The 22577-nt window shown below is 41.5% G+C and overlaps 1 protein-coding gene across 1 annotated transcript; it reads right to left on the bottom strand.

The window, feature by feature from the left end:
• Positions 1 to 731: 731 nt before the first annotated feature.
• On the bottom strand, positions 732 to 21945 carry AMD1 (adenosylmethionine decarboxylase 1). The gene is made up of 9 exons (XM_068938037.1): positions 21377 to 21945; positions 8704 to 8790; positions 6485 to 6611; positions 5879 to 5981; positions 5085 to 5127; positions 4837 to 4981; positions 3677 to 3769; positions 3446 to 3601; positions 732 to 2880 (listed from the first exon to the last, which is right to left on the bottom strand). The coding sequence occupies exons 1-9, from the start codon at positions 21505 to 21507 to the stop codon at positions 2740 to 2742; spliced, it is 1026 nt and encodes a 341-aa protein (XP_068794138.1). The 5' UTR covers positions 21508 to 21945; the 3' UTR covers positions 732 to 2739.
• Positions 21946 to 22577: the final 632 nt, after the last annotated feature.

Here is a 22577-nt window from a genome sequence, read left to right as displayed (position 1 = left end):
GCATTGCAGAATAGGTCCTGGGTGATTTGTGTAATCCGTATTCAGTAACTTAAGCCTTCAACACTGGCAACACAGACACCCTTACTGATGTGGTTTTGAGGAATATCTGCTCTTTAAGTATGGTTCAACTAAAGCTGCTATTTCTATAGGACTGTTCATAAGGGATCTAGGAAATTTCAGTTATGTTGGCTGCATCTACTTAGCACTGAGATTTAACCACTAGCTTCCAGTGGAGCTTGTTGTCCAGATTATGTACACGCCTACTTTAGTTTAATCTTACAAGACAAACTTGAGAAAAACTTAAAGACTGACTTAGTTCAAGCTGAAGTACCATATATGCATGCATGCCACGGCATGCATGCATGCATAAGACCTGCAGAAGCAGGAATTGTCTTAATTCAAAGAAATATTTTAAATATTTAATGCTGTGGAAAAAACACAGATTAGGTGAAGACACAGACGATCTCATCAAGTCTTTCCTGTGGGTGGGTTTCATTCAGAAAACATTTTTAGCCTCAGGAGCAGCTTATATTTTCATTTGGCTTCTTTTGATGTGCAGTCTCATTTTAAGCTACAGCATGTTAACAATTGAGATGCATCCCCTATAAAGGCAAAGCAAGTTTAGTTACAGAAGTAGCTTAGGTCAAGGAATACATAAATCTACTTCAGAATTCAACCAAGTGGTACATCAAAGTACAAAGTGCGATAGGGAAAACTGCTAGATCACTACAAACAATTTAAGCAAACTTTTATTGAAGCATTAAATTGTGGTACAGATATTTTTAAATGATCAAAGTCTAACATCACAGAAATTATAAACACCATACTCCCCCCATCCTGATCACCCTAGATAGTTCAATCCATTCAACAGCTTTCATTTTTATTGCCGAGACTTATGCTTCTATTTATAAAATGTGTATTTTTCAGTATTACTTGGAAAGGGATCTTCAGTCTACTTAAAGGACCTCAAGCCAACAAACATCAGTTCAGTTAGGACACTGTTTAAGAACAAAAAGCACTGAAATATTGGTCCTCAGTATTAACGTGAAAAAGCATTAGTGCCATTTACAGCATATAATTGATAACATTGTTAAAGTAACTTCAATCAACAATATGCTTAAAAAAACCTCAAAAATGTTCCAACCACTTGATTTCTAACCAAGCAGACTTTAGTTTAGAAGCACTGAAAAGGTGCTTCATTTATAAATACGGAAGGAACAAAAAACCACTGCGTCAACCCAGAAAGAGTCAAAACACTGCAAGGACAAGAAAAAACACTCAGTTTTATAGTTAACTTGCTGGTCTCACAGCTGTTAAAATCCCACAGTATTTGCAAACATAGCTGAAAGTCTGCCAGCTCTTTAAAGCCTGCATTATAGTCAATACCCATTGAAGGGACTTTGAATTACACTTATTCATGTTCTATGAATAGCATTCTACTTCACTTCTGTCCAGGTGTCCCAGACAGTTCTTGTTCTATGCCTTCACACTTAATGCCCTCAAGTCACAGTAAGAGAAACCACTGCATTAATTAGGAGGAAAAAAAACAGATGAAGTCACAACACTCAAATACAACATAAGTCACATGCACAACAATGTCACAGGACTCTGTCACAAGATAGAGGCATTAGCTTTGCTTGGAACAACAAAATGAAGTGACACTGGACCAGTTCAGAAGCATTCTTTTTACAGTTAGAAGTGGCAGCTCCTAAGTTTTACTGAGGATAATCAAAACCAATCAACATATCCAGCCTGGCAAACTCCACTCCTTTGCTTGATCTACCTGCCAGCACTCAAGAGCACCAGCTTCTTAGTCAAAGACATAATTGGTGACTAGGAAAGATGTCTGATGCCAATATGAACTTGTACTTTGCAAAGCTGTCACACAACTATGCCAGAACACTTGTACCCTGACTCAGCTCTCCCCCCCTTTCATGTCTTGGACCATCTTCAAATTCTGCCTTTGTGCAGCAATGTGACAGCTTGCGGATGCGGACAGAAATATGAGCATTAAGCTAAGATGAAGTTTAACCTGCATCAGTATCTATATCCAAGTTTCAGGGTGAAAGGCTGATGCATTAGCCCAGTGCTACCATAGAGCTGAACAAATTTCTAAAAGCTTCATTGGAGCATGACAAAAGTCAGTGATTAAAAAACCACCACCTGCAGTAGCAAAACAATTTCTAACTGTATTAAGTGAAAGAACTTTCTCCAACCATGAAAGTGTTAATTAGAATCAGTTTCATTAGAAATCATACAAGTTTGTCAAAAACTGTTTTAGACTGAAATCACAACAGAGATGAAAAATATCGATGACAACTCAGCAGAGAACTGTCCCAGTGGGTAGGTTGAGGCTGAAGCCTAATGCGGACGAAAGCCTTGTCTGTGGGGAATTTTTGGTGATACCTGGAGAAAAACTATGCTGTGTGTAATTCTACCTGAATCATTTTTACAAGTGTTGTAAAGTTTCATACAGTAAGATTTTTCTACATGCACTTCAATTTCACAGCAAGAGTGGCATAGAGTACCTAAACACAGAAGAGAGCATTCATGCAAGATATCTAACTCCTTGATATAATAATGCATACAATTCAAAATGGTTATACTATGATTACACCTAGGGCTTTCCACAACTACAAGGTGGTGGGAGTGGAAAGCATGGCCCCCTGAATCATTAACTAGAAAGCAACCACCACCACCTATATGGGATCTCCTTTTGCGTTTTTTCTTCATTCTTAATCAACTGTGCTGTTGCTGGCGATTCTTTGTAAAACTGGTAAAAACAAAATTGTAATCACTGAATTGGGCAATCTGGTGGTCAAGACGCTTAAACCCTTCAATCTTCTGGGCAGAAGAAAACACTGTACGACATTTAGAGCTCTAGAAAACAAGAAGTGAAATGCTAAGTTTAAAAAAATAAATTAAGACTAGGAGACAGACTAATGCAGTAAGCACTTAATGTGTACTTTCGGGGATATTTTGGGATATTGTTACCAACATGCTTCAAATCCTTGCATGAAAGTGCTGCAGGAAGTTTCAGTCCCAAGCAATGATTCTGCTCCTGAACTATCGTACTGCTTTTCTATCAGTCATTGGCTGGCAGCATCAGCAGCCATGCTTCTACAACTGACAACTGTGGCCAAATCGAGAAAGACACCAAAGCAAGAACCTGACGCCTATACAAATATTCCAATGACTTTCTATGAAGTTTAAGTTGGACTGTCTTATCTCTTAGTAACAAAGTCTTTCTTGAGATCAGATTTAGTGCATGCTAAACCAATACTAAAGACTTTTCTTTCACTTTCCCAAGTAGGTAACACCCAATGTAGAGGCAAACTGGAAAGAGCTGATGCCCAAGTGAGAAACAAATCTTCAACATCTCTTAATTTGTGTCTACTTGCAAACCTGATTTCAGGAGCTGACATGCTAATGACAGCAAACTCACCTGATTAACAAAGAGGGTTGTCACAAATTTTCCTGGCTTGAAAACCTCTACAACTTTTCTAATCAGGTCATCATAAGAGGTCTGACTTATGTTTGTTTCAAAACTAACGTAAGAAAACTCTGGTTCTGGAGTGATGTGAATAGTCCAATAAGTTCCCTGAAAAAAGAAGATTATTAGTGCCAAGTAATTAAATTTATTTTAGTATTAATATTCAATAAGTGCAGAACTTACATCCGATTTCATCCCATTCATTGAATACCCACAAGGATTGAACATTGTAGCATCAATAACAGAACCTGGTATCAGGTCACGAATTCCACTCATCTGAAATAGAAGTTAAATTATACCACTCAATTTATCATGCATCCTTGCACTTACGTTTAAGTCCGACTCAGAGGCAGAACAAAAATTCGGGAGACACGACACCAGAATTCTTTCAATAAGGAGGAAGTCAGTTTGATACCAATTCGTACCACTGCAAATAAACTTGCTGACATCCTCTCACTTATCAGACCAGTGACCGAGTGCTCGGTTCTGTGCAGGTTACCAGATACCAAAGTGACTGGTACTTACAGAGTCATACTGCACACCTCTAGCCAGCAGGAGCAGCTTTGAGTGATAATATATAATTGCTCCTGCAACTGAAATGGAAAACAGCTTCTCTGCAGTCAGTAGGAAGGCTACTTACATTTACTCAGGAGTGTGAACATACTTCCTTATGCTTTACAAATAAAATAAACCCAAGCACGTTGATTTCCCACACAGTACTGAGCTACAGCCAAACCTTTACAGCAAGTACAGTAGTGAGAATCAAAGCACGGGGTGGGAACAGATGGAGTCACTGTACTTGTCAGTGAAACTTGTTCGCACACTGAACTTTCCTGTTAATTGGAAAAAGTTAGGGAGGAAAGGAGAAAAAGCTAGGCCTAGCAAATTACGCTTATACCTTAAGCTTCCCCTGACAACCAACTACACTTCCCCTACAACCTGAACCATCAAAATGGCTCCCGTGATTTAACCTCAAGTTTGATTAACTGTTCCTGTGGCATTCATTATCCTCTGCCTAAGCCTTACTTCTTGTAAGCTCCAGTGGAAGTTACTAAACCTTCTGAACGCCTATCCTCCCTTTTCTAGAGGAGTAAACATCCAATCACCTAAAGCACTGCAAACTGCTCCTTTCAACCGATTAAAGTAGGAACACTGTAAATGTGAATTTATATTTCCCCAAATCTTCCAGAGTCGAACCCATTTTACCTCCCAAAACTGAAGTGTTAATATGTAACCTTTTCTGTCACAAAACGGAGCGTATGTTAAACGTTAAGTGAAGCATTTAGTTGCCCAATATCCACGACCACCATACTAAAAATTATTTGGTTTTCAAGCAAACATACACGAGTGACATCATTTGCAGTAACACCATCTTTCATGTAGAACTGGTCCATAACTACTGGATCAAGCTCACTCATCAGAATTTCCAGCGTCTGATCAGGCTGATTGGATATCCGACTCTCTGGGAAATCCAGAGTGTACAGGTACCTACATAAAGTACAAATGACTTCTGTAATAAATATTAGCAGCAGCAGGTTAAGCAGGTCATATTATATGACCCAAAGAGATTTCAAAGTCTTCACATACATACCAGCAATCAGAATTCATACGTCCCATGCAATAAGCTGCTCCATCTAGTCAAGACAAAGAGGTCTGGAGTTAATATACCACAGCTGATCCTTTATGTAAAGGGTTAACCTTGTTTTATATTTAAAGACCGCCTAAGTCATTTATAGAACGTTTTAAGAGGTTCACTGATACAGCTAGTATCTGTATCAAGCAGGCAGGCAATTTCAGACCCTACTACGAAGAAATTCAGATTAAACCATTAACTACGCACAGAGAGAAACCTTTCAGCAGTTTCAAGCATCAATTTAATGAATTTATGAATTTATTTTCTAGTCATTCAGATCAGGAGTTCAATTTCCGTATTACTTCAGAAAAGTCTTCTGACAGTTTTTAGAAATTCAAAGGTTTTTTTTATAGGTTTTTCATTATTAATGTGTGAATTCAATATTTAGTGCAGTGCTTCTTTGAGTACACCTTGTTTTTTTCCAGGATACTTCAATCTTCACCTTAAAGGACTAGTCTACCTTTTTACCGAGGCGCTTACAATTCTGTGGACGACCTCAGTCAAGGAAAGGTGTTAAGTTTCAAGTTTCTTATGATTTAAAGTTTGATCTTGGCAAACTAGCATCAAGATCCAGAAAATGAAGAGTTTTATATGGTTATTCTTACGCAGCTGCAACTTGCGCTGGCTGTGAAGCAGCAAGGACTGTTGAACAGCCTTGCACTCAAAACAGACAGCGCGCTCCTTGTCACTTTCCACTTCATATGAACACTTAACACTGGCTATACGACTCTACTGAAGTTTCATAAACTTACTTGGGAAAATTTCATTAAGAAATTCTACTTCTTCCTGGAAATTCCTATGTGGGTACTCCTGGTGGGAAGGCTTCATGAAATTCTTACGTGAATAAAAGAAGCTCTAAAAAAACAAAAAAGTGTCTTAGATATTGAAAATGTATGTCCCTTTTAAACCTAAAAATCTAGGAAACGCCCAAGGATACATGCACTTAGTATAAGCTTTCACAGGACAGCTTTCCACTGTAAGAACACTGATATGCGTACTTCATCTTCTGTTTCCGAGGCATATAGCTATACCTAGCTTAATTAGTAAGCTACAGGTGCTGACTTTCACATTTGTTCTCCACAAGACAACATCAGTAACTTCAGCTCTGACAACCTGGGCAGGGAAACCTTTCACCCTTAAGTAGCTTTATGCACTGCAATAGCATTCCTAAGTCAGCATCCTTCAAGAGGCAAGTAGAAGGCCACACTCTGTAGCAGAGCAAACAATCTTATAAACAACTTATTACAGAAGCCATACACATGTGACAAAGGAAGCCTCAGCATAAGATGAGTGAATTCAAAATATTAATAAAAACATTTTGTGCATTCTTAGGAAGATGGGGCATTTTGATACCTTACCTGAATTGAGTCAAACCCACTGTACTCCCTAGCAAGCTCCAACAGGGGAACCAGTGCTTGCAGTAAGAGGGTGGTACCACACGTCTTCAAAATGAAACGTCTCTTGGAGACAAACATGCTACTCTCACTATTAAAAAAAGCGTTAAAGATGCATTAAGTGTTTTCTCTATAGAACAAATTAGGAGAGAACAGTTAGACCTTAGTTCTAATCCCAGGCAAATGCATTACTTGATAAATGAAGATTCAGGATGCAGTACATACACTTGCAAAGCTTGTTTATTAGATCAACAGGTTTTGGCCAACATTTTCAAGAGTTGCTACCATCTCTTGAAACAACTTTAAGACCATGGGTACTTGGCACTTTTGAGGTCCAAATCAATAGAAGCCTGATATTTGCATTTAACCCAATTTTAAGTTAGACAATTCACCTAAAATTTCTGGCCTCATACTCAGGACGTAAACACGTCACATCAGCAATGATACCAAAATTAGTCCTCAGCAACTCTAAGACATGAATAAGCTCAATGGAAGTTTCTGCAGCAGCTGTACCGCTGTGGTTTACCTTGCTGACACTGTTTTCGAATGACGCATGCACAAACAAATCAGTGGAAACAGCTTAAAACAAACTCATTTCAGACTTCACAGCAGCACTGACAGAAGTTTAGCAGTAGCTTTCAAGGAAAGCAGTTTGAATAGACACTTTGCACACGTTTTCAGTATGTTTCAGGCAATACTAGCAGTCCACTGCATTCATTACACAATTATTTTTGGCTTAAGAATAAGCTTTCCACTCTATTACCCTACAGTTAAGGCAGCTTTTTCCTCTTCACTGAGGTGAGTGAAATCTAAGCTAGGAAGACAGCAGAACAAGTTTCTCCACTGTTCAGACAACAAATACCTTCTTTAGCTGCAAGTGTGATACTGCACAGCTAGCACAGTATAGGAAAGAGGGACTGCATGCTTTACATTGGCTCAATCTATTCTAGAAACAAAGGCGCTGTTAGGAAGGTATATAATATAGACAGGCCCATGATTTCTTGACCCAGCTGCAGAGCAGGGTCTTAAACGTGAAATCTGACTTTCTCAGCTGAAAAAAGCCTATGAGAAAAATCAACTCAAAAACCCCCCACAAGCCTAAAAAAAAAGTATAGAATGGCTAGCTGCATCTTCTACGAAAGCTGACTACTGGAAAGTGATAAATCAGCAGCTGTCCACAGGAACAGCAAGTCCCAGAATGGTATGTCCTTATGCATAACATATTTTGCGTATACAGTTGTTTTTTGTAGATCAGATACTTAACTACAGTCCCACTGCATTGAAGATCAGTATTAATACTGCATGCAGAAGACTTAAGCATGTACTAAAATTATTTTCTCACTAAACGAGTGAACAGCGGGAATGAAAGTCTAGCCTAAGTATTTTTAGCTCAGTTTGGAATGCTGTTTAAGAATGGAAAAGTTATTTAATCCACATAGTTAACTAGTTACATTTTTCAGATTTGTTTAAATACACGAAGCTTGGGGAAAACCCAGGCTTCAGCAGTTTCATTAGCTTGCTCTTATATAGCTCAACCTTACCCTCAAAAGCTTTCAAGTATTCAAAATACAAAGAGTGAAGCTTTTTAAAATCTGAATTAGAATAGAGTATATCAATGCTTCTGTATAGTTCATGTAGAAAAAAGCAGACATGAGAGTTTTTGCAAGATGAAAAACATATGGCAAAAGCTGTTTGTCCTTATGACTTTAACTGCTCTATAAGACAAGAGAATCCAAGATTTCTGGAAAGCTCTGTATTCACAGATGTTGTCAGCTCAACTTTAAGAGTTGCTCCATTTGATTGCAATATCCCAAGTGACAGCAAAGACTATATAGGTTGGCTTTGCTGGTCTAAACTTCCATGCGCTACTCTGCTGAAGTAAAACTAAAATTTTCCATAACCTCTCAATTGGGGAGAGTTATCCCAAGGCAAAATCCAGTGATCTGTCACTAGTCATATCAGGTGCAGAAGCACTACAGCCCTGTCCTTAGTCTTTTTATTAAAACACAAACATTGATAGTTACGAAGACATTTCTGCTACTGAACAGAAGCATCATAATTAGCAGACCCTGCAAGTTGCAGTCATTAACAGAGCAGGATCTTAACAATCCAAGATTCTCAGCCAAACGGATCCCACACAACATCAACTATTTCACTTCTAAAAGAATAAGCTAGTGGCTTACCTGAGTACATAAGCTTCCTGCTTGTCAGTTTTTGTCACACTTATGATCAAACAATGCACATTCTCCAGAAGTTTGTCCCACTCAATCCTGTGAAGAAGTTAAGTCTTATGAGTCCAAACAGTTGGCATTTTACCTAGGTGAAGTGCTGTTGCAAGCCAATGTCACTTCCAAGGTGAAGAAACCTCTTTCCTAGCATTGTAAGCTTGATTTCTGATCAACTACACAGTAAGCGACTTAAGCTGAACTAGCCATATGAAGCTGTATTTGCACAATTTAAAGCTGTCACAAAACACCTGAAAATGCACCTATGAAAAGCCAGGAAATCAACCATCCTCAGCAGCTTATGTTGTTACCCTGGCTCATCAAATTCACTTTTCGCTCCAAGACGTTTTCATGAACTGAATTTCCTAATTTTTCCATAGCATGGACTCTTCGGCTTTCATCCACCACCAGCCACCTTTGCCAGTGTCACGTCACATTGACGGTCAGAAGTACCAAGATCCCGTTCCCATTCGCTACACAGTGAGTAACAGTGTACAGAGTTACAATTTCACCGACTACAAGCAGTGGTCTAGAACAATCAACACTTGGCATTATAGGACCAAATAAAGCTAACCTATTTACAAAGTTACCTTATGTACACTGGGTAAGAGGCAAGTGCCTCCTCATTCTGTATAGTATAGATCCATTTAGTAAAGAATTACAGTAAAGTTCTATATACAATGATCTAAACTAAGCTCACCTTGCAATCTGACAGTAATAGCACCTATTTTAAATTCTACATACAGAAAATCATGAATTTCTAAATGTTTCGTAAACTGGGCTGAACTTTTAGATTTAGCCTCCCTCAACTTTCCCTAAAATTCTTGGTCCCACTTTAATCAGTTTTGAAATACACATCGACAGGTTATGAAAATGGATGCTTTCTGGAAAACAGGATAAAAAGTATAATCCAAACAGGTTTACAGCCCTTGTTCTCCCATGTCATGCTCTCTGGTCTGAGAACGCTTCTGAAACTATCCCAAGACTTGATACAGGAACTGCCTATCACCATACAATTTCCAATTCCTATCTCTCAATGGCAATTTGTAAATATTTAGATTCTCAGGATCCATTAATCTGCCACAAACATACATGGCAAACAACAAGCTTCTAATAATGCAAATTCAAATAAGCTTAAGTCCTGCATCCCACACATACTAAGATAAAATTTAGTTTGCAACTTAAGGTATGTTTTGGGTAGAATTTCCAAGAACTTTCAATTACAGCGGTCATTGACAACGAAAGTGATAAAACAGCAAGCTAACCTAAACAGGCTATTTGTCCACCTTGGTCAACTCCATAATTTAATTGATAATAAGCCCTGAGGACTCGAGCTAATACATCTCAATGATCTGCATTCCTCTGATCAATCCAGATCACAGAACTCCTTCCATCTCTAGAAGGTCTAGAAAACTTACATAAATAGTTTTAGAATATTGCATTTACAAGAAAATTATGTGAACTATTTTCATATGGTGAAAGTTGAGCCTAGAGATGGGCTAGATTTCAGTATAGTGGTTAGAAATTTAATATTCTGTAGTACCATTATGCATTCTAGATGGAATTCTGTTAGAAAACTGAGAATCAAAGGGCTCAAGCCAAAAAGCTTACAAGTCCTCAAAAACGACAGACTTGCAAAACACAAACATTTTGGTTGTTACTTTAGTCTTCTGACTACATCAGATTACTACTATATTGGATTCTGCTAAAGTTCTTTATGGAGCAGACAGGAACAGCTATACCTTCCCAAAATCAGAATTACAAGACCTCATCCGCTCTGTCCCACTTCCCTCATTTCTCCCTCCCCACTGCATATTCCACCTGTTAAATTAACAGGTCCCAGTACAAGAGCCAGCACAGGGACAAAACTCACTAAGCCAGCACAAAACTGAGCTGCCAGCTACACGATGGACCTGAAGCAACTGATAGCTATCAGACTATCAGCTGGTGCAAGTCAGAGGACTCTACAGCTAGTAAATAGAGGGAACAGTCATACTTTCCCAGCACCAAGCAGGTTATTAAATTGGCGCAGCTGCCCATTTAAGTTTCAGCCTAATCCCTCCTGAAGGGTCAGACCTCCCTCTGCCTTTATTCACACTGCAACAGCTCTGTAGCTGTACTCCAGGCCAGAGCATTCACTGTTAATCCTGTGAACAGGGCTCCTCCAAGCAGCTACAGGTCTCTCCCCTTAGAAAACCAGTCAACTGACAAGAGCAAAACATCACTGCAAAAAAATGAAGTTTTAGATGCTGCTGTACACATATCCATCTCCTGCTTGTAAGCCCAGATGGGATTCGCTTCTTGAAACACTCCAGAAAATGTCTGCTGCCTCAAGTATTCCTCCCTCCCCTGAGAATGCCTCCTAAAACCTAATTCTGTACCTTTGCTGCTAATACAGGCTCTGAAGGGAAAATCCTCAAGAACTGCACTACACCTGTAAATATAAACATAGCTATACAGTAGCCAACCAGAACATAAATGCATACTCACAGTATAGCCTTCTTTTAGAGGAGAGAAGCCATTAAAAAAAAAAGGAGCTTTAAAGAACACTCTGCATCTTAAAATCCATCATAATTAAGGGCACATCTGAACAAGTTTTGTAAATTGAATACATCTGGGTACTAAAAAGCAAAATGAGTTTCTCCCTGTCAGTCCAATGAGTGAAGCCTGATGAATTATTTTTCTGAAAGTAGAGAGAGCCTTATTTTTGGCTATGGATTTTTTTTTAAATAGCAATTAAAGATAATTATTCTATATAAACATGACAATATAGGCCATTCAAATAATCACACCAAGATAAGCAGTTTGTTTTTTTTTTTTTTTAAACTATACCTGCTCAAATAAAGCCTTACACTTATTCAGCTGTACACTTCTGTCACGGGCTGTGCTTAAGACTCACTGTTTCCAAAACTGAAGTACATACAAGAACACAAAAAAGTGCACGCTCATCTTTTCAGATTTGCTAGAATTTTCCAGAGTGAACTAGCCAATATTAACATCTAAAATAATCTTATTAAGTGCTCCTAGGCAGTCAGGTTTTTTGGTTATAAGGGGACAGAAGAGGGACTTCATTTTCTCTGGAAACTACAGCACACACGCACAGATTTGCCAGCCTTAGCATTTTTCCTGTAACACACTATTGGATTCCTCTTCTAAACAAAAATAGGTAACATGTTAATTGAGTTTGATATGATGGGAGTAATTGTTCAACCCGTTCCCTGTCATCACTACTGACAATAACCTAACTGCCATTAAAGAACCAGCTAGTGTTTTATGAAGCATTTTTGAAAGCTGAGGGTAGAGTTCCCTTACACTGCCAGAGGCTAAGCTACAGTACTCCCATTTATGTATTACTACCGATTTCGTACTTGCCTTTTGATTAGTAGTGGACTGTAAACATCTTAGGCATTGCAACAGCATAGCCAATAATATCTACTCTTTCACAGGCTTCTTGGTCAGATAGTCAAAACCCCAATATTAGAGAAAGTCTTCTACATAAATAAGCATTATTGTACTGCAGAACTGGATGTCTCAGGAAACTGGCTCATCTGAGCTTCTCATGAAACAGAAACCATAGCTAAGCATATACGCGATGTTTAGGTGTTGAGCCTTTACAGGAATAAATGAAAAGTTCATGGTTTGAGCCAATCAGTATAGCATTCTACACAAGAAAGCCTACAAACCGAGAAATAAACTGGATGTCAAGTTTCCACCAGAAACATACCTTCAATAATCGAACCAAGGGTTGCAGCAGTCATAAGGAGACTTGACCATGTTACAAGTTTTGCAGTAGAGACTGGCATTCTATATACGCTATAAGACACAGATGGTAGCTATGTGCATTTTAAAGGTAAGCACAGAAAATAGAACTATAGAAAGGCCACTTGCATACTGGGTTTGATATCAATATAATCAAACAAGATGACTGTAGTTAGACGTTTTCTACTGTTTCAAAAGTAGAAGTAAGGAAGAACTAGACTGCTTTGTACCTACTAGATTCACTTCTCTAAAAATTTAATCCTTGCATTAATTCCATTTGTTTAACCTGGACAATTCAAGTGCTCCAAGTTAGTAAGTAGAGAGAAATAACGTCTAGCTCCCTCCCAAAGCAGAAATGTTAAAATTCCACCTTTAAACCTCCTTTCATTGATTTTTCACTGCATGTATTACAGCTAACCCTGTCTTCTGTTGGTCAAAGTAAAAACCCCCCTCAAAAGTGCTAACTTTACGAAAGACTTGGGAACGTTACATCCTATTTAGTAATTCCTAGCTGTGAAGGAGCAAAACCTCTAAGTGAAAAAGCAGAACGAAAGGCTAATTCCCCCCAAAAGTAATAACGGGCTTTTGCCATGACATCAGGACAATTCCCAGACACAGACTGTTTGAAGCCTGCTTCCCTATACTGAAAGTCAAACATACCAGAATATGGTACTTCAGCATGATACAGCAGCCAAGAAAGTTTGGTAGTGGACCTGCATTAACTAGAACACCAAACTGGAAAAACGTCTTAGAGCAGCTGTTCACGATTACAAAATAGACAATGTTAGAGTATAACCATCTCATCCCAAAGCTGTAAAACCCCAATCCTTCTATTTCAAATAACTGACACCCGCTGAGAGCTAGTAGTTTGTCCAACAGGCAAGCAACAAGTACCTTAGATGGTTGCACATGCTTACTTACTTACTGAATGCAATTGGAGTAAGCCTGCCCCAATTTGACCACCTCCTACCAATCAAACATGAACAGAAAGCTGCTGTTTCTGTACCTGACTAGTAGACAACGCTAAAAAGAAAGAAAAAAAGCATAGAAATCTACTCTTGTACCCGAGTTGCAATGTTCAGTTCTTTATCAGACTTATTACTAGACCGTAGCTTCTACTCAAGCTGCTACAGATTGCTGTCAGCACAGAAATACCTCTCAGGGAATTGAACAGTATTCCATTTTAGTTTGAAGAGGTATATGCTTAGAGTAGCTAATGAAATTAATAGTCAACAGGTACTCTCAACCATTATGTTTGTTCCTTTATTTTACTAGGAACTAAATTCTCCTTGCTAGATAAAATTATGCCTTTCAACATGAGTTATTGGCCTACTCTGAGCCTTTACTTTCAGAGACGTTAATATTCACAGGTTCCTAACCCAGAAGTCAAACATATCAGACAGTAGCACAATACTGCTGTTTCAGGCAAATCACAAACAGGACACTAGCAATTGAAGAGTTTATAAAGTCACATCAAAAAAAACCCAAAAAACAAAAAACACCTTACTCCTGTCAACAATTAATGCCCTTCAGAAGCATAATCCTCAGGAACAGTACCTTGCAAATGCAACGCAGACTGCACTGGAGAAAAAGAGTTCTTTCCTAAGAATTCTTGCTCTACTGCAGAACAAGTCCTATGAAACATCTAAAGATAAATTGAGCTGTATACAACCTCTTGTCAGCTGTTTTTATGTAAAGCTATACAAGACTGTAATAGTCACAGTGATTACCAATTTTATCTTGTACCTTACCGTAAGACCTCGTTTAACATAAAACACTCAACTATGGAGTAATACACTTTTCATTCCTTCAAATTTATCTCCCAAGTGTTTAACAGCCAATATTATCAACTGCCTCATTAACAGGCTATAGTACAGTTTGTAGGCAAACTCCTACCAACATCAGGACAGTCAAGAACTCAATGCCTTGTCTAAACTGCCTGTGCACAGGAGCATGGAGGTTGGCTAATATCGGTGTTGGCAGAGTCACATTAGTTTAAAATGTTCTGAAGCAGTTAGGCACAGTACACAGACCAACAGACTTGTTACCACTCAAATTACCAGATTTGAAATTCCAAAGTTACAACTATTTTACAACATCTCCTAGCAGCTGGTATTTTTTGCTGACACATACATGCAAGTTATTTCCTATTAGAATTACAACGCAGTTTAACTTTGTAAATTGTGGTTTAATACAGGTTATCTTGAATTATGTTCACACGCAGTATAGACACAACACACTGGCAGTTAGATAATTCGACCTAAGCAGTATCTATAGAGTGCACAAGAACTATACACCCTATATACTGTGAACATAGGCATACAGGAAGACTGTCTGCATCTGCCTCATCTCCAACCTAAAAAGCCTCCAGGGATATACACCTAATCTTGAATTAGGGACAAACACCTGAATGGGGAAAATTACATCCACACAAGTGATTCCAAGCAGCGCTCCCTGCAAAGCACTGTTTACCTGCAAGGAAGATTGAGTCCACTGCTAAAGAGAATCATTCCCCAATGCAGCGTGACACCAAGATACTGCAATGACACAAAGGCAGCCAAAGATGCTGCTTCACCTCTATAGGCTGCATACTGCCACTGTCACCGGTCCTTTTATCTTTACTGTAGTTACGCCAGTATACAGGGAGGAACTGTACTCTCATCCTTGGTGTCTGACCAAAGAGGGGTATTCCTAAAGTCTCTTGCTCGTATATCAAAGGATAAAATACATCTGACACCCAAGGTGTTTAAGGAAGCATAGACCCTTTTGAGAACAGTAGGACTTCAATGAAAGACTTACAGGCAACACTCAGACAAAGTTAAGCGCAATCTTCCCTCCAAAGAGCATGCTGTAACTAACACACGTACCTGCCGTAAGCCTCAAGTCTTCCTGCTTTCCTGGATGCAGAAACAGCCATTAGGAAAGCTGTCTTAAGAACATACCAGCAGCCATGTTTTCACAAGACCGTCTATTGAGTCTCACCAGGACTTTGACAGGAGGCGCCCTTAAACCAAACCTTTCAGAAGTTTCAGTGGTAAGATGGGAAAATATTAAAAAGCCTTTAATGTTAAGACTTAACATTTGCAAGCAGTATTACAATTAACCGGTAGGTAAGACCTAGCATAAATGACTCCAAGATAAAGCAGTGGTTTACAACTTGGTCATTTTATACGTGCATGAGAAGCATTGCACTTTGTATGTAAAGATTTTGTGTAACTGCCATTAGAGTTTCACCTAGTTTTGCATTAAGCTGTAAAAATCTTGAAAAGCACAACCTTTCTGCAGACACCAAAGTCCCAACCCTTATTTTCATTAATCGCTCTTACCTCTTGACCTTCAATTAGATAGCAAATGTGAGGAAATACTGTAACAGGGCTTACCTGTTAAAATTCTGTAATTACAGTTGAGACGGTTACAAGCAAACAAGTTGATTTTCAACTGTAATTTTGAACTTGTTTGCAAAAAATGTAGTTTCTAAGAATGAGTTTTGGTGAGGGGAACATCTGAATTCTTCTATAAAGCTTGATGCGCTCCAGATTCTTTTACCTCCGCACATAAAAGCTTTGCAAGTGTAGAACGACAGAAGCTCTTATCCCAGCACAATTCTCCCTGCACCCCCCTTCCAGGTTCCACACAGCAGCTCTACACACTGCTTTGGTCCGACAAATCACAGGAATGAGAGTAGAATATGGCTCATGGCCAAGTCCTTCGCTGTTTGAGAAAACACACAGTTAACACTGCTACAGTCCTAAGAGCTGGGAAGAGAAGGGCGGGCAAGGGAAAAAAGATGCAGAGACATAGCAACAGTGTGTTGACTCAGGCTATACAGCGTAGTACAAAGCAAGCATTTACAGAACTTATCAGATCCGACTGTATTGGTGCCTAGCAGTTTTAATCAAGCATAGGCTGAAAATCTCATAATACCAGTGTCTTCCAATATTGTCCATTACTGCACTGTTCTCGTTATCCAGTTTCTCATTATGGGTTCACACAATATATACAACTAGGAAGCAAGTTAAAGGTGCATAAGCAAGCTTATTTCAAGAGTATCTTTCAGTTCTGAACACCTGAGAGAAGCTGACAAGACTCTTAACTTACGTACCAGAATCATTAACCTATGGCTTCAAACTTCTGTACCTTCAAGATCAGTTTTAAGTCTTGAGAGGGCAAATATATAGCCGCACTTAACTGAAGGAATTAAGTAAGCTTACTTTACTGTGGGGACAGTGAATGCACTACTTGGTCACTACTGAATTCACATTCACGAGCTCAGAGTATGCTCAGGAAGGAGTTTTCACGTATTTTAGTTAAACTCAAGCACAGCACATTCCTAAGAAGGCAGCTAAGGTGTCAAATGATAGGCAGATAATTTTACAATCCATAATACTAAAAACAGCTTCCTAAAATAGTCTAGATTTATGAACACATTCAATTTTATAATTTGTTATAATAATCAGATAGAAAATTAATCCACTTGAACTGAAGTTTCCAAAGTTTACCACATTATTCATGTTAAGAAGCAGGAAAATCTTAGCAGGTCAGGCAAGTAATACTGTTGCTTCTAGAAGTATTAAGGGGATAGGCTTGATTTTAAGACCGAATAAGCTCTCAAGAGGTTTGGAAACATCCGTGGAAGTGATCTATCCATGCTAGGGAAGATATTGACAATTTCACCTGCAGATAAAATAATGCTCTTTCATACTTAATTTGAGATTGTCTTCAGCTTTGAAAGCATCTCAATAACAGGAAACAAACTTAATTGATTCTAGACTCCAAATATACATCAGTAATCAGGTGGTGTCAAACACGCATGACAATCAAGAGGGTTAGAAAAGCAATTGTATATCCTTATGTACGAAGCAGAGCAACCTCCACGTTTATTCTCAAGACACACATGGATAGCCGTACACTTATCTGCTTTTCAAATCATTCGCACCTTTAATACCTTCCCGTTCAGAAAACGGTAATATATACCATTTCAGATGTGTTGACATTTCACTTTAGAACTTAGACAAGGCATGTATGAGAGCTTCACTTGAACTTAGAATTTAAAAGCAGCCATAGTTTACTCTGATCAACATCTGCTCACAAACTGAAGTCACACAGAATTTGTTACCAACCTGGGTAACTGAATTAGAGACTGATCAATAATGAAAACTAAGAAGAGGCATAATTTAACCAGGCACATACAAAAAACCTAGTATCTATTTCAAAACCACCACAACACATTTTTTTCAGCCTACTTCTGTATCAAAAAGGATTCATAAAGGAATAACCTCATTCAATGAGCAGGCTTGCCAATAGCTGAAAGAGTTTTAGTTTCATCAGTTCTTGAAAGTTTTTCCCCCCTAAGTAACTGGTGTTATCTTAGCAGAGACTCTAAAATATCTTAATCCCTAGCAAAGCACATGCAACATTGAAATTTTTAGCTCGGAACACCAGCTTAGTCATTCAGCAGATGAATAGCTAGCATTTCCCTACTAAGCAGTTATTACAATACAAAAGGCAAGCTCAACTGGTTTGCAACTTGACTAATGTAGCTATTGTTCTGTAGTTTCAGCTTTGATTTTAAATTCTGTTCAAAATAAACTAGCTTATATTCAATTGCATTTAAATAGCATAGTGGAATATACTGCATTCATGAAGTTCAATGCACAAAGATAACCTTAGTTTTGTTTGCATCTATCCCACTGTAGTGGCAACAATTCTGACATCTTTTTTCCTAAAAGAACATTTAGGAAATTTCATTTCATGCTAGCAACAAAAATACTGTGATAGCTATTCCTGAATAATCTAAAGGTTAACAGCAACTTGCAGAGCTGTCACACCCTCCTACCCAAATTAGGCAGCTTCGATTAGAGTCTTGTATTAAGACCTAATTAACACAAAGGCCTTCAAAGCTTGCTCACTGCTCTGACACTGCGTTAAAGACCACATGTTCAACAGTTAACAGTTTGTATCTACCCTATTAAAACTTTTACAGCCATATCTAGGCCTTGTAAAGGAACTTGTTGCAGTACCTGCCGTACAATTCCATTAAATGCTATAAGCGGTTTTAAAGATAAGTTTGTTGTTTTGTAAACATGAGCCTCAGCTAACAAGCAGAGCATTAACGTGTCAACAAGCAAAGCGTTTGCAGAATGCCATCTCTAAACTAAAAGGTCTGTATATTCAAACACAAGGATATGAATGCAAAGTCAAACGACCATTTTTGGAATCCGTCTTTAAAGTAGTCAAAATCGACAGGAATCCTGAAGTGCCTACATACCGTTTCAGAACCTCAGCACGCACTTCAGTAGAAGTTTGCTTTTATAAGATTGCGTGGACATTAACTAAACAAATTCTTGCCTTCTGGTATCTACTATACCACTAAATATCAAAGAACTGTATAACCCCATCTGATCATTTCCAAACTAAGAACATTCTTCAAAAAAGTCTAGGTAGCTTCATAAGTCAGAAAGTTATATGAGCCAACTTTTTCATTCCAACAGCAGGTCGGAGCTAAACACATGTTCTGCGGTGCTTCTGGCATCGTGGAAATGCAGCTTCACCCACCTGTGAGCTACTCTTACATGTGCTCAAATTCTTTGTCAATGCTTTCTCAGCAGGGGATAGTCTTTATTTCAAAAAATGGAAGTTATCTGCCAACTTGCAATTCCGGTATTTGGGTATCTAACCCTACCAATGCACAAACAGGAAGCTTGTTGAGAAATATCAAAATAAAGCAACAAATAGCATATGATATGCTAAGCATGCCTTTAAATCAAAAGGCTACCATCATTACTGTACTCCATATGCTACAGACTGTCCTCCAAGTTACCTTTCAGACAGCCATCCCCTCAGAACAGGGACCATTTCACACTGATCAAAGACCACCGGATAACACTGATATACACAGTAAGATCTGGATACACTCAAATACCAAACTCTCCAGGTGACACCTGAACCTGAAGACTTGAACAATTTACTGTACTCAACATAATATGCTGACATAGGCATACCCTTCAGATGGGCCCTTTATGTCTCCAGCAGGTCTACTTTTTTCAAGCATGTCAGCTTATTATGTCTGCCTATCAATCTTGTCCTCCTTACAAACTTAGTTTACATACTTTACACAAGCAGATTGTTTCATCTTGCAAGCCTGCAGCTACCGTCTTCTCATATTGCCAAGACATTTGTGCTAGAATATCCTTTTTTGGCAGACCTACAGTTGGACTCCTTATTACAAGTCAGAAGTACAGGTATTGCAGTCTGGCCAGACAATTGCTGCAGTGGTACAGTAAGCTACAATAAAAGCCATATCTTATATCTCATGCCCATCATGGTTTTAAAAGATGATACGTGCCCCAGTACGTGCCCACTGTCAGATACTGCGCTCAAAGGCGAGGCAGACATCTCTCAGCTACGGGAGAAGAGCTGCCCCCTGTCACAGGGGACAGAGTTTGAAACACGTGTACACGTGAACCTCTGTGTGGGCCTCGGGCCTTTCTTCCTCCCTGCCTGGGTGGTAGTGAAAGAAGCGCCAGCACATTCTTCAAATGCCCATTGGGTGACAGATGTGGGCCCACCCCTTCTGAGCGCCCAGTTCTCATTGGCTTGAACTTGTCAATGGGGGGGGGGGGGGAAGAGGCAGCGCGATCTAGGAGCGGAGCCAAGAAACTCACGTGTAAATCGTGGTTCCAGGCACACTTTTGGAGGAGGAGGGGGCGGCATTTCCCCCGTCGCCCGCCTCACTCCAGCGCCCAGCGCGCCACAGGCAGCCAGGGAAAGGATTCCCATGTATCGTTAGCCTCCCTCCACGAGAGCTGCTGTGTGAACCTGCTCAGCTACACACTGCCGGAGGTCGCTGCGAAACCAGCCGTGCAAGGGAACCATCAATCCTTTTCCCTACAGGAGAGGGGAGGATCTCTCCTCTCCCCTTCCAGCTTCTATGAACTGGAAACTGGATTCCTATCCCCCATTATGGGCAGATAAGTGCTGGCGTACGCCAGTCCCAGTGAGCTGGGGTTTTCCGAGCCGATTTTTCCCTACAGCTCACTCACCTTCCCTTCCCCCCCCCCCCGCCCCCCAAGCTGGCGGGAACAAGAAACCCTGCCGTAAAAGGACTTCCTCGGCTCGCACTACCAGGGAGGCCGGACCCTACCAGACCTCAGCCTGGAACCGCAACGTGCACGAGAGCTTGGCGCAGAGGAGTGGGCGCCGCCGCCGTGCCCCCGGCCGCCAGCAGCACTGCGACACTGCTCCATCCGCCTCCCCCCCCGCGGGCGCTCCCGGCCGGCGCGGCGCGGCGCGGCACACACCAGGCTCTCCTCTCCTCGCCACCACATGTTGCCAGTAGGGACCGCACGGGGCTGCACGAGGTGGCGGCGCGGAATGGCTTCCGCGCAGCACCCTGCCCGCCACCCGCCGCCTCCCCGGCCGGCCCTCCCGCCCGCGGGGGTCTCCGCAGGGCAGGGGAAGGTCACCCCCGGCCTCGGCGACGTTAGGCGGCACACGGCAGAGGCCGCGGGGGCTGTCACTGAGGCAAGGGGGAAACAAGGGCGGTATCTCGGCGGCCACGCACGGGCCCGGGCCCGAGCCCGAGCCCGCCTCGCGCGCGCGCGGCCGTTGCCACCAACGGCTCTCCGCCGCCGCCAGCCCGCGCACGGCCATTACCCCGCCGCCGCCTCCCGCCTTCTCTCCCCCCTCCCCAAACTCCCGCCGCCTCCCCCACCGCCCCCCCCCCCCCCCCGCGCCGCACCGCCACCACACCCGGGCCCCGCGTGCGCCGGCCATTCACCAGCCGCCCCGTCCCTCCCATTCGCCGACCGTTAACGGCAACTCCCCCCCCTTTCCTCCCCTCGCCACTGGCGTCTCCCAGTCGTTAACGGACCTGGGTATGGTGCGAAGATCGCCAGACCCCTTGCTCTGGTGCGGCTCCTGCTGCGCGGGCTGCTGCCGGGCGAACCACACCTCCAACAGCTTCTCGGTCCCTTCGAAGAAGTGTGCACCGCTCTCCTTCATGGTGAGACAACTCGGCAACCAACAACCACAGAAATTAACGACAACCAAACTACCGCCCCCGGCCGCTACCGTTTGCTGCTGCACGGGCCGCGCTGCCGCCGCCGGGTCCCAGTCCGTCCCGGGCGGGTTTCACCTTCTGAAGGATTTTAATATTAATTTAAAAAAAAAAAAAGGAGGAGGAATTACAATAAAAAAAAAAGGATCTTTTTTTTTTTAAACCAGCGAAAACCACCCGGAGTGCGGGGCGGCGGGTGCAGCGTGAGCGTGCGTGAGAAGGTTACAGTCCGAGCGGGGGTGCGGGCGGGCAGGCGATGCGGTTCGGTTCCTTGTAGTCCGTGTGTTCCCCTGTTACAGAGAAGAGCGTTGAGCGAGCGCTAGCTAATGTCGCCGGCCATACTGTGCAAGCGAAGAGCAAGGGCACACGCACCGCTTTTAAACGTCGCAGGTAATGGCATCACGTTACTTCGCGCTTGCCATTGGGCCGCCGCCGCTCAAACCCGCCCTCTCCCGCTTCTCATTGGAGGGTGCTGACGTCCGTCAGAGCGTATGCCGGTTCCTCTGGCCCTACCGAGTACAGCCCGCCTAGAGCGTGAGCGGGCGGTGAGGGAGAGCGCGCGGGCTCCGGGGCCGGGGCGCAATTGGAGAGCAGGGCTGGCTCTGGCTGGGAGGAGAGGAGGAAGAAAACCCCCAAACAACTATGCGGCTCCTAGGGAGGAAATCCGAAAATAAAACCTTTTTTTTTTCCTAAGCTGCAAAAGCGTCTTTACATCTACTTCTTATTTTACTCTTTTTTTTTTTTTAACATCTATTATTAGGTAATAGTGGACAGGCATTGAAAAATAATTTGAGCTCTGCTCTCAGGGCTGTCCCTCCTGCACGCGTATGGCCGAGAAGCGAGAAGTTATTTCTGGCAACGGGCGGGTAGCAGGAGAGGTGAGAGACGGAGCGAGCACGTGTGGGCCTGCGCACCCGCCGCACGAGGAGGGCACGGATCTGCTGGGCCGGGGGCGGCCCGGCGAGACGAAACGGGGGGGACGTATATGCCCGTGTGAATGTCAGACCTGGAACAA

This window comes from Struthio camelus, chromosome 3 (genome assembly GCF_040807025.1).
Source record: "Struthio camelus isolate bStrCam1 chromosome 3, bStrCam1.hap1, whole genome shotgun sequence".
Classification (NCBI taxonomy): Eukaryota; Metazoa; Chordata; class Aves; order Struthioniformes; family Struthionidae; genus Struthio; species Struthio camelus.
The sequence above is the reverse complement of the archived record's forward strand: the minus strand, read 5'-3'. Positions and strand labels throughout refer to the sequence as shown.